The sequence below is a fragment of the Capricornis sumatraensis genome, chromosome 4, assembly GCF_032405125.1.
Source record: "Capricornis sumatraensis isolate serow.1 chromosome 4, serow.2, whole genome shotgun sequence".
Taxonomy (NCBI): Eukaryota; Metazoa; Chordata; class Mammalia; order Artiodactyla; family Bovidae; genus Capricornis; species Capricornis sumatraensis.
Genome location: NC_091072.1, coordinates 31,014,539 through 31,026,753, shown reverse-complemented (window position 1 = coordinate 31,026,753; position 12,215 = coordinate 31,014,539). Strand labels below are relative to the sequence as shown.

General features: G+C 45.4%; 1 protein-coding gene across 1 annotated transcript; it reads left to right on the top strand.

Annotated features, from left to right (window-relative positions):
- The first annotated feature begins 4,564 nt into the window (after nt 1-4,564).
- ING2 (inhibitor of growth family member 2) lies at nt 4,565-10,288 on the top strand. The gene is made up of 2 exons (XM_068971234.1): nt 4,565-4,777; nt 9,176-10,288. The coding sequence occupies exons 1-2, from the start codon at nt 4,597-4,599 to the stop codon at nt 9,844-9,846; spliced, it is 852 nt and encodes a 283-aa protein (XP_068827335.1). The 5' UTR covers nt 4,565-4,596; the 3' UTR covers nt 9,847-10,288.
- The last annotated feature ends 1,927 nt before the right edge of the window (nt 10,289-12,215 follow it).

Genomic DNA, 12,215 nt, shown 5'->3' with positions numbered 1-12,215 from the left:
AATAGATATAATTACATTTCTACAGGGGGCTATCAATTAGTAAACTTTCAATATGAGGATTTTGTTTAAAAGTGATTTCCTTGAATTTCACTGTATTTTACATAATGCTTTCCAACAATCCAAACATCTTCCTTAGAAAAACACTGCTATCTGCTTCACTGAATTAAATAGGGAATTAACTGCCTCTTAGTGGTTTAGAAGCAACTTAGCAGCAGCAGTAGCAGCAGCAGCAGCACCAGCAGCAGCAGCAGTGGTTTAGAAAAGGCCTCACTAACCAAATGCAGTGTGGAACAACTGCGCCAAATACACTTGTCAAACAAACCAAGTGTGAAAAGGCATCAATTAGACAATAGGGAAATATCAATTGTCTGGATATTAAACGATAGATAACTTTTGGATGCGATAATGATGTTGTAGATTATCTGTTCATATTTAAAGTATTTATGGAGAAAAATCATAATAATGCCTAAAGTATAAGGGAGTGAAATATTATGGGCCATATATTGACAAATGTTCAAGCTAGGTGAATGGCATATTTGGATTTATTGCACTATTACCTCTACTATTGTGTGTGCTTGAAATTTTCCTGAACAGTTTTTAAAAATATTAAAAAGTAGAAAAAAAGAAAAGGATTTCAAATTTAATTGGCCTGACTCAAGCAGTAGCTGAGTTTTCTCAAGTGGTATCTTTAGGAAACCTTCAGCACTGCTTGCTAGTTATAGTTTTCCATCAGTATGCAGGGTTTTTTTGTTTGTTTGTTTGTTTTTTAAGAATAGTTGTGTGTGCTTAGTTGTTCAGTGGTGTCTGACCTTTTTGAGACTCCATGGATTGTAGCCCATTAGGTTCCCTGTCCACAGGATTTTCCAGGCAAGAATATTGGAGTGGGTTGCCATTTCCTTCTCCAGGGAATCTTCTTCACGCGGGGATTTGAACCTGTGTCTCTTACATCCCCTACATTGGCAGGTGGGTTCTTTACCACTGTACCACCTGGGAACCCTCCTTCATAGTTTGAAGTGGCCTCCCGAATACCCTGCCAACCCTTTACAAGATAAATAAGGGCCTCCAGGGACCTCCTGGGCTTCCCTTGTGGCTCAGCTGGTAAAGAATCCACCTGCAATGCAGGAGACCTGGGTTCAATCCCTGGGTTGGGAAGATCCCCTGGAGAAGGCAAAGGCTACCCACTCCAATATTCTGGCCTAGAGAATTCCCCATGGACTGTATAGTTCACGGGGAATGGGTGGCAAAGAGTAGGACAGGACTGAGCAACTTTCACTTTCACTTTTTTCCAGGGACCTCGTAAAAATTTCCTACCAGGAACCTCTTACAGTAACAGATTTATAAATTAATGTTAACATCAGACAGTTCTACTAATTTGATAATTTAAAAGATAAGTCAGTAACTTATCTTTTTTAAGGTTACTTTTGTACTTTTTCACTTTCATACTGAAGAGCAATAAGATGACTTTTTTCTTTACTCATACAATTAAACATCACCAATTAACTTCTATATTTTGGAGAACTGGGGACTTTTAAATATTGCATTTAGCAGGGTAAAGGAAAAGGCCCCAAATTTCCAGGTAAGTGACTCTTGAGAAGAAAAGGACATGATAAATAACCAAGGTCAAGGGCTGAGTTTGGGGAGTACAGTGATTTTTTTTTTTTTAATCTCCCCCCACACTCTGCTTTCACAATTATGGTAGGAATAGATGTTGATTATCTTTTATAAATCAGCATAGCAAGAAAGCATATCTCTAACGATTCACATACACACATATATTACCATATCAGAGTGTTCTTTATAGGTTTACAGCAACACAAGCTGAAAAATCATTATTTAGATTTTTTGCTTCCTTTCAGCCTGTTCAACAGAATTGTGAAAGGTGAAACTAATGTTTTCATTTCCATATTCATCCTTCCTTCCTCGCATGCTGTTCATAGTTCCTGGAGGGAGTGCTTTAGGTATTATGAATCATTGCTTTCTCTCACTTCTAGTTTCTAACAATGTGTCATACTGGCCTGCAAATCACTTCTTAGGCTGAATAAAACCCATAGGTGCATTTTGTGTCAAATCTAAATCAGTAAATTATAGGGCATCTTGTATTATTTGGGGCCTTCATTAAAAACTAGCTGATTTAAATATATTAGTACACAAAAATAGCAGAGTTTAAGTAAAAGGTGATTAAAATTCAATTCCTAGCGGTGACTCTTTTTGACACGACCTGGCCACTTAATCTGAAAGACTTCCAGAATGACAAGAAAATCCGTAGGCAGTTCTCAAAAATATCAACACAACACACTGTACTGCCTACTGCTGCTGCTGCTGCTGCTAAGTCGCGTCAGTCGAGTCCGACTCTGTGCGACCCCAAAGACAGCAGCCCACCAGGCTCTGCTGTCCCTGGGATTCTCCAGGCAAGACACTGGAGTGGGTTGCCATTTCCTTCTCCAGGGCATGAAAGTGAAAAGTAAAAGTGAAGTCGCTCAGTCGTGTCTGACTCTTCACGACCCCATGGACTGCAGCCTACCAGGCTCCTCTGTCCATGGGATTTTCCAGGCAAGAGTACTGGAGTGAGTTGCCATTGCCTTCTCCTAGGTTGACTTAATATTCGAGTGATCAAAACCTTGAAGCCTCACAGCAAAACACACAAGTCTCTGAGTCCTGAGCCATGTTATCTTGTTCCCAAGACTCAAATTTCCAAGAGTGCTTTTTTTCCGGATTGAAATTTAAAATATCCTCTAGATCAAGGTCTAGATTGTTCTTTGCCTGTCAGTGGTTATGTACTATTCAAAAGGGCTCTAAACAGGTCACCAGACAGGTGGCCCACCCACTGCGAACCAACTGCATATAAGGAGAAATTCAAATTTATCTCCCATTCAGGTTTTCTTTTTAACGCAGAGGTACTGCTCACAACAGTGCTTGTTTACACAGGCAACTGTTAAAGTTCCCCATGTATTTGTTCTCTTTACACCCATTTCTTTGAAAAAATACACGCTGTTATATACACCGAGTCAATACGGAATTCAAATCAACTCCTCTGCTGGGCATTTTATTCAACACCAGACAGAAATTTACGCCGTGAGAGCCGATCACGTAAGACGAGGGTAAGTGCCTGACTCCTCATTAGGTTTATCCTGGCGTCTCCATCATCCCTTCAAGCCGGGCCCACAGTGGTTTTGTTTTAGGTCGAAGATGTTAACTGACCGTGCCCCTATCGCCGTCAGGAAGCCGTCACCGCCAATGTTTCAAGTTTAAACGTTCTGATCCCCGGGGGTAAAACATGTTTTTTGTTTTTTAAAAAAAAAACGTTGTCTGTTGGACAAACAGGTACAGGGCAGAGTCTGCCTAAAATAAACGCGAGTCTACAAAAGTCGGAGGGCGGACCAAACCTGCAGGTCCTGGGGCGGCGGGAGACCCCCCGCAAGGGCGGAAGGGCGGGCGCTGGCCTAAGCCGAGAGGGAAGATCCCAAAGGCGGGCGGCCCAAGGCAGAAAGAGACGCAAGGGGCCGCGGGGGCGCCGCCGCCTACCTCCGCAATCGGCCCCCTGTGCGCCGGGAGCCTGAAGGCCGCGGCGGGAGGAGGACGGGGCCCGAGCGCGGCGCCGGCCCGGCGGGCACACCGCCACCGCCGCCGGGCATGCCCGAGAGCCGCGCCCGCCGCGTCGTCCCCGCAGGCCTCCCTCAGGGTCGCGGCGGGAAGCGGCCGCCCGCTGCCGCTTTCTGAGGCTCTCCAGGGGCCGCGCTAGGCCCCACCTGATGGGGGCGGGGCGGGGCGGAAAGTCGGTAACACCGGGCCGAGAAAGCGGGACCCAGCTTCCCCCTCGTGAGGGAAGGGCGGAAGGAAGGCGGTCGCCCTCCTTCGCGCTTCAGTCCCATTCAGGCACTTAGCGGAGAGGCGGGCCGGGCCGTGCTGCCCCTTTAAGAGGAGGCGGGGCGCAGCCTGCCGTTTGGCCGCCCTCCGCACCCTCCCCCCGCCCGGGCCGAGAGTTGACAGACCAATCGCCCGGGTGGCGGAGGGAAGGCGGGAGAATGCGAACCCTGCGGTAGGGCGGTAGGGGCGGGCCCCCGGGCCTCCTCAGGAGGGAGCCCTGCGCAGGCGCAGAGGCGGCCGCAGCCGGAGGGGCGGGGGCAGCCCAGCGAGAGACTCTCCGGCAGGCGCGGGAGGGTGATTGGGGGAAAAGCGGGCAGCGAGAGGCTTGTCAAGGGGATCCGAGTTACGGGGCGGCACTGGTAGCATCTGGGGCCTCCCGGGGGGACCGGAAGTGTCAACGCTCGGGACCCCGGCGCCAGCTCCGCTAGGGGAGGTCGGGGGTGGGGGGGTCCCCGCTGCTCTAGTCCTGGAAAGGGAGGGGGGAAGGAGGGTGCCGCGATCTCGCCCCGCCCCTGGGCTTGTTACGGCGGGGGCGGGGAGTGAGGGCTTCTTTGCGGGGGGGAGGGACCGGAGATTGGGGGACTCGGCAGTGCCCTCCCGAGCGGCGGCCGGTGTCCCCGCGGCGCCGGGCTGCCGAGCCGAGGAGCCGCGGCGGCCGTGGCTGTTGCATGTGTGGCTGCTGGATGCGGAGGAGGCGGCGGCGGCGGCGGCGGCAGCGGCAGCAGCGGCAGGATGTTAGGGCAGCAGCAGCAGCAGCAGCAACAACTCTACTCGTCGGCCGCGCTCCTGACCGGCGAGCGGAGCCGGCTCCTCACCTGCTACGTGCAGGACTACCTCGAGTGTGTGGAGTCGCTGCCCCACGACATGCAGAGGAACGTGTCCGTGCTGCGGGAGCTGGACAACAAATATCAAGGTAGGGACCGCGGGTCCTCCCACCCGACTCGGGGCCCGGGCACGGTCGCTCGGAGCCTGCCCCAGGAAAAGTGCCACTTTCCCGAGTGTACACAGTGTGTGTGTGGGGTCTGGTGTGTGGGACCCGGGGCAGCGGGCCCCCGCAGGTGGAGTTCGCGGCCCTCCCCTTTCCCCCGCTGCGGACTTCTTGGGGGGGGGGGTCTTGAGGGTGGAAGGGAGAGGTGGCCGCTCGTCAGCCCCGCTGCAGACCCAGCGACTGCAGCCGCTCTGAAGACGAAATCAGCCATTTTTAAGCAGCAAGCTCATTTGTTCCGGGTGTTCGCCCGCCGTGTACCGCAGACCCCTCGGCGCCCCGGCTCGGGGAGCGTGCAGCCGGGCGGTGGAGGCGGGGGTTGCCGTGGGGAGTGAGCGGCCGGCTGCGGCCGGACTCCCGAAGGCCCACAGGGCCGGGCTTCCTTCAGCCCAGCCCGCCTCAGGCCCCCACCCCCTGAGCGCAGATGCGCTGGAACGTGCTAGGGGGGAGGGGGCGAGGGCGGACTGCGAAGGCGGCCTCTGGGGAGGTCCCTCCCCCGGCGCTCCGGGGCTCTGGGCTCGGGAATCGAGTCTTCCCCAGTCTCCCACCCCAGGGAAAGTTCCAGGCCGCAGCCTTTCCCGGCTGCTACAGCCGAATGGTTGAAAGGCTAGGGGCTCCCCGCGGGGGAGCCGAGGGGTGTGTGTATGTGAGTGTCTTGAGTGCGGGGTGAGCAGGATCCCTACCCCCCCGCCTGGGGGCGGGGCTTGCAGAGGTGACGTAGGGTGTGGGCGGGGCACGGGCACGCGCGCTCCCGCCCGTCCGGGAAATGGCTGGTCGCGGGAAGGTTCGGGCGGCAGTGCAGGATGTAAGCTCGCCCTCGGCGCAGTCAGCGTTGGGATTCGGGACACGTTTGTCTGTGAATTTTCGACTTCCCCCCCCCCAGTCACTCAAATCACGACAGAGAAACAGCTTCGGGGACCGTCGCCGATCCCGGCACCGCGTAGGTTCCGGGCCCTGCGTCACTTCCGGGTCCCCGAAGGGTGTGAGCTGGTTGACTGGGCAACCGCCTGGCGTCCCTCAACCCCTGGGTCCCTCCTCCGCCGAGTTTAAATGCTGTGGCAAAAGCCGCCCTTTGTGGTCAGACCCAGACCGCTAGGACAGGGAATCGACCTTTCTTACGGAGCGTGTTATTTGTTATTTATCATTGGTGACCCTTTTCGCCTGCAACTGCAAGGGGAGGAGTTAACTTAAATGGGGAGCCGTTTGCGGTTAATAGTCCCGAATCAAGCAACAGACCTTGGACCTGATGTGGAATCAGCCCTCTGAACTCTAAAAACATAACTTCTTGGACCCATTCTCAGTTTTTTGACCCTTCGCTAATCCTACAATTTAGTGTCTTAACGCATTTCTGGGGTGGTATTTTGGGGCCTGCAGCCTGATAGAATATTTAGTTGTCTCTGTGTCTTGTTTTTTAACCTATTAAAAAACAGTTTAAAGGCAGTTTATTTCTGCCTTTTGAATCCATATTGACAGGACTGGTCTTTGTTGGGGTCGGGGGAGTGATTAATACAGATTACTGGTTGTCAGTTGCTGCACTGCGTTCAGAACATTATCCCATTTAATCTTCACAGCTCAATGAAGTAAAAATTCATTTTGCAGACAAATTTAAATTTACAAGAAGTTTAAGTAACTTGTCCAATTAAGTGGGGAATGTTTGACTCCACAGCAGGGCTTCTTCAGGTGACATGGTCGTTTTTAAAGTATTTAAATCTTTTTTTTTTTTTAATGCTCTCCAAAGGTGTTTTCTATAGACATGGAAGCACATACCTGAATTGTAACCTAAAAATATTACATGTGTGCTTAAGAGTTGCATGTGGAACCTTTTTAGTTTTTCAAATGATAACTCTGAAGTTTGTAAAACTTGCATGCTTTTACATTTCTTTAAAGACCTGTTTGAGTTCACAAAAGTTAAGATACTTTAATTTGAATTGGCCAGCGATAATTTGTTACAGGAACTATGCAGTCTTGACCATCTAGAATTGACAGAAGTAGATTTGACAACGTGAGAAACAGTATTGGGCCTTGAAAGACTGAGAGATTATAAAACGTTGTAGCTCCCTTAAGACTATAGTTCATTTCAAAAGTAATACAAAAACAGTGATCTAGTTTTTACTCTATGAGCATGCTTCCTAAGCTTAACTTTCAGTTTTCTATTAGCTTTGTATACTTGTGTGTTTTTGGTTTTCATGTCTTTAATTTCTTTGCTAGTTCTTAAGTATTTTCTGCTTTTTGATTTAATATTTACAGTAATAGTGATATAAATTATTTAGACAGTCAAGTTTCTTTCCTACCTGTTTCATACATTTTCAGAAATTACTGAAGAACCCTAAAAGTAGACTTAAAAACTTTTAAAGAGAGAGGAATGAAGAAAACAATTGCATAATTGAATGAAGTCTTTATTATGTGTGTGTTAGTCGCTCAGTGGTGTCTGACCCTTTGCGATGTCAAGGACTGTAGCCTGTCAGTTTCCTGTGTCCATGGAATTCTCCAGGCAAGAATACTGGAGTGGGTTGCCATTTCCTTCTCCAGGGGATCTTCCTGACCCAGGGATTGAACCCCGGTCTCCTGCATTGCAGGCAGAATCTTTACCATCTGAGCTATCAGAGAAGCCCAATTTATTATGGAGTATTGTTTTTAGAGAACCTCAATTTTTGTCCCAGTATTCTTGTTCATAATTTCCCTCATAATCAAAGGTTATTTACAACTTTGAGCTAAATTTTCAAATTTAATATCCAGTGCCTATCCATTGCCATGCAGGTGTGTAGAATGTGCTTAAAGGGCAGAACCAAATTGACGGGTATGGCGCAGTTCGAAGTCTAGGGTGGCTACCTGTTGAGCTTCAGTGTCTTCACATGCAGAAGTGGTGGCTTGCTCACGGGATTGTGATCATGAGAAGGTTGCATGAAAGGGACTCAGTGAGTGTTAGTGGCCTTTCTTCTGTCATTGTGTAATTAAGGTGTCTTGAAAACGTGAATTTTTACCTCATAATAGTATCTGTGTTGCTATAATTAGCTTCTAATTCCTGATTATTGGATAAGGCTTGCCTTTATTTTTTAAACTTCAATTTTTGTGTGTCTGAGGGGAAAATATATAACTTATTTTTCCTGGAAGAAAGTTGAATTCTAAAGAAATCCACGTACATATCTAGCTGGGAAAATGAGCAAGATGTGAACATTATTTAAAAATACGCTGTGCGGGTGTGAGTACCCTCAGACATGTGGGGGCACATTGTCCAGTAAATAGTTGTCCTTTGTGTGAGTACCTACAGTTTCCAGGGAGGTTCTGTTTCATAAGTTGTATTGAATACATGCTCTATGTTACCTTACTTGCAGACCCCCAATGTATGTTACTCATCTAACATTTTTGTTCTTGTCGTTAGAGTAATGATATTAGAAGATTAAGCAGTGATATGACATGTGGTGTGATAAATTCCAAGTTAATTTTTGCTTCTGCACCTTTTCTAAGAACTCTTTCAGTTAGCATTGTATCTCATAAGGACAAGAAAGAGGACAGATTTGAATAAGACATTTATGTAAATTTTGGTGACATCTGGAACTATATTTTCAGATTTTTATATATCTTCTAATGACTAGGCCATTTTTAGTTGATTTAATTGTGTTCCACATTCTCTAAAAGTACCTAAATCAGCAGATCAAAAAACTGAGGACCAAATGCTGAGTTATCTACAAAAGCACAGTGACCCATTGCTGACTTAACTATAATTTTGTTAATAGCTTAGTCAGTTGATGCCAGAACCTGAACCTAAACCTGTTCTGGAAATAGTCTGATTTTCAGAGTCTCCCATGTGATGCAATAAAAGAGCCATTCAAGCTAATATCATGGAAAGCTAAGAGTTACTTGTGTCTGCTTTGTTTAATGTCTAGGGGATGATATGAAAGTCAAGGTAGAGAGAGTGCCTCTGGGGCCATGTAGCAAATCATGGATTGGACCCTAAATCCTGTAAACGTAGTTGGACAGTAATCTAGCCTAGTCCTGGTGAAAGACTTATTTTTAATTAGCCACACATCTTTTGTTCTTTCTAATGTAGATTAATGAGTACTAGGGAGGGCTCATTCTTTTTATTAGCTTATTTATAAAAGTACTTTCATGTTGGATAATGAGTGGTCTTGGTAAGGACAATAAAATGTTTTTAATGTATTCATACTATGCAGGAATGTGGTTTTATGGTTGAGTTCTTTTTTTTTTTTTTTTTTTTTGAGTTCTTTCTTACTGTACCAGTTCTGGGAAAAATAACTAACTTGAAAAATGTTATATGTGCCAGCAAGCATTTTCTTTTTTTTTCTGATTTTTTCTTTTCTTTTTTAGAAACATTAAAGGAAATTGATGATGTCTATGAAAAATATAAGAAAGAAGATGATTCAAACCAGAAAAAACGCCTCCAGCAGCATCTCCAGAGGGCATTAATCAATAGTCAAGAACTGGGAGATGAAAAAATTCAGATTGTCACACAGATGCTCGAATTGGTGGAAAACCGGGCCAGGCAAATGGAGCTGCACTCCCAGTGTTTTCAAGATCCGGCCGAAAGTGATCGAGCTGCGGATAAAGCGAAGATGGACTCCAGCCAACCGGAACGGTCTTCCAGAAGGCCCCGCCGCCAGCGGACCAGTGAAAGCCGCGACCTGTGTCACATGACGAACGGGATCGAGGACTGTGACGATCAGCCTCCCAAAGAAAAGAAATCCAAGTCCGCCAAGAAAAAGAAACGCTCCAAGGCCAAGCAGGAAAGAGAAGCTTCCCCCGTCGAGTTTGCAATAGATCCCAACGAACCTACATACTGTTTATGTAACCAAGTGTCTTACGGGGAAATGATCGGATGTGACAATGAACAGTGTCCAATCGAATGGTTTCACTTTTCGTGTGTTTCACTTACCTATAAACCAAAGGGGAAATGGTATTGCCCCAAGTGCAGGGGAGATAATGAGAAAACGATGGACAAAAGTACTGAAAAGACAAAGAAGGAAAGAAGATCGAGGTAGTTAAAGGCCATCCACATTTTAAAGGGTTGTCTTTTATATAATTCTTTCAGAATCTACTTTCAGAAAATGTTTTAGGGTAAATGCATAAGACTATGCAATAATTTTTAATCATTAGTATTAATGGTGTATTAAAAGTTGTTGTACTTTGTCTGTGACCTTAATTTTCTGCACTGAATTACCAAATATTTTAAACCAGGTAGTCTTCAGATCGCCTGATGAAAGGAGCAGGGACTAGAAAAGGGTGGCTTGAACATGATAAAAACTTCACACACCATGCCTGTTTCATCTTCACTGAAACTGCAATGCTAATTTGGGGGGAAACACCAAAGTTTTGCTAGTATTTTAGTTCTGTGTGCTTAAAAAAGTTTAGATACAGTTGAGAGTTCTCTGTAAGCCTTCAGGTTATCTTGGATAATTTAAAATATGAACACTATACCGTTCAGAGCTTCTTTCTCCCTGGCCCCATTTACACATACACTTGTTGATCTCTAGTCTTGCAAGAATTTAAGGAACTAGAGATAAGAATTTGGGATTCCATGTGGAATAATGTGCTCTTATCAGAGTATTTGCTGCTGTATTTTCCATAGTAGCGTTTTGATACACTGGCAGTAGCCCGTTTATAAATACCTTGCTGCTGCTTCACAGCTACATTCAGTCTAGTGCTTCATAAGGGAGTTGTTTTGTTTTAATTGAGGCAGGTAGGAGCAATTAGAATACCAAAAATGCTGCCATGGGCTTATATTGGCAAAATTTGGGTTATGCAGTATCATGGTTCGAGGCGCTTGAGCAATTTTAAAAAAATCATCTTTGTTAACTATTTTTCATGTTGACCCACAGCTGGGATGCCTGGTTACAGGCCTGTCAGCAGGAAGAAGGTGTATACTAGTCTTTAAATATTGCCTTTATGTCAAACAGTAGTTTAAGTAGTTTTGCTAGTGGCTGTAGTTCGTTTCTGTCCCAATCAGAAATTATATATTATTTTAAGTAATAGTGTATTTACTTTCTTAACTTTCTGGTATTGGTGCTGTTTGGTGTCTTCATGTTTAATGAACAAATTTCATTATAACTGCAATTAATAATGTATTTGTAAATTGAATTTTCCAAGATTAATATTTTAAGGGTAAGCATCTTGATGGATACATATCCATATATTTGGAAAATTTTTGGTTTTTCAGGGGTGGGGACAGTGGATTGACTAGTCCTTAAATCTATATGTAACATACTTTTTAGTCCTCATTTCTTCCTAATCTGATGATCTGGATTCTTTTTGATTAACATGTGAAAAATCCTGTTTGCTTGTTTGGAAAAAAGAAAAAAAAAGAAAAAAGTTTTTTTCTCTTTTAGTTCTCCTGTGTGACTTTTAGGCATAACGTTTCAGCTCATCTGGGTATTAGGCTGCTCATCTGTAGTATGCAGTTGACTTAAGTGTATCTATGGTTCTTTTGAAATCTATTGAGTATTTTTTGTTGTAGTAATGGGCTTCCCTGGTGGCTCGGAAGGTAAAGAATCCGCCTGCAATATAGGAGACTCAGGTTTGATCCCTGGGTCGGAAAGATCCCCTGGAGGAGGAAATGGCAACCCACTCCAGTATTCTTGCCTTGAAAATCCCAAGAAAATCCCATTCACAGAGGAGCCTGGTGGGCTACAGTCCATGGAGTCACAAAGAGTCAGACACTATTGAGCAACTAACACTCAGAGATTTAAATAATCAAAGGACTTGTTTTTCACTAATTTTGTCCTTCATTCTGAGGTATGAGGACAGTTCAAAGGTGAGCTTGCTGCTGCTGCTAAGTCATGTCAGTCGTGTCCGACTCTGTGCAACCCCCAAGGTGAGCCTAGAGGCGGGTAAACACACAATAGTTGATTAGCTTCTGTCCCAAGGATATTTTGATTGATTGATGACTACAGTTGATTATGTTGAGCAAGAAATACTGAATTGTGGAGAAATCCTTTTCTCTCGTGAGACACAGCATTTTGTCTTAGTGATTATGCCCTTGTGACCAGGATAGAGCTGTCTACCTGACACTGTTGAAAATATCAGTATGTGCAAAGCCCCCCCCAAACTTGCAGGTGTGACTGTCATAGAGGTCAACACTTCTGTGCATCAGTTTGCCTCAGCATGTGGGGGAAAAGAAGAACCTACCAAATAGAAGTCCCCAAATTTGGATTTAGCTTGATAGGAAAAGCAACAGAAAGTCCTGAAAGGTGTGTTCTCTTTCAGACCAAATCTTTGAAACACTTATTTTTATGAATTTCTTTTTTGTTTTCTGTACCACACAGGAAATAGAAGCCTTAAGTTTGTATAACATTATGACTGGCATTACTTTTTTTAAGTATCAGATTTCATATACTATTTCAGTGCATGCTTA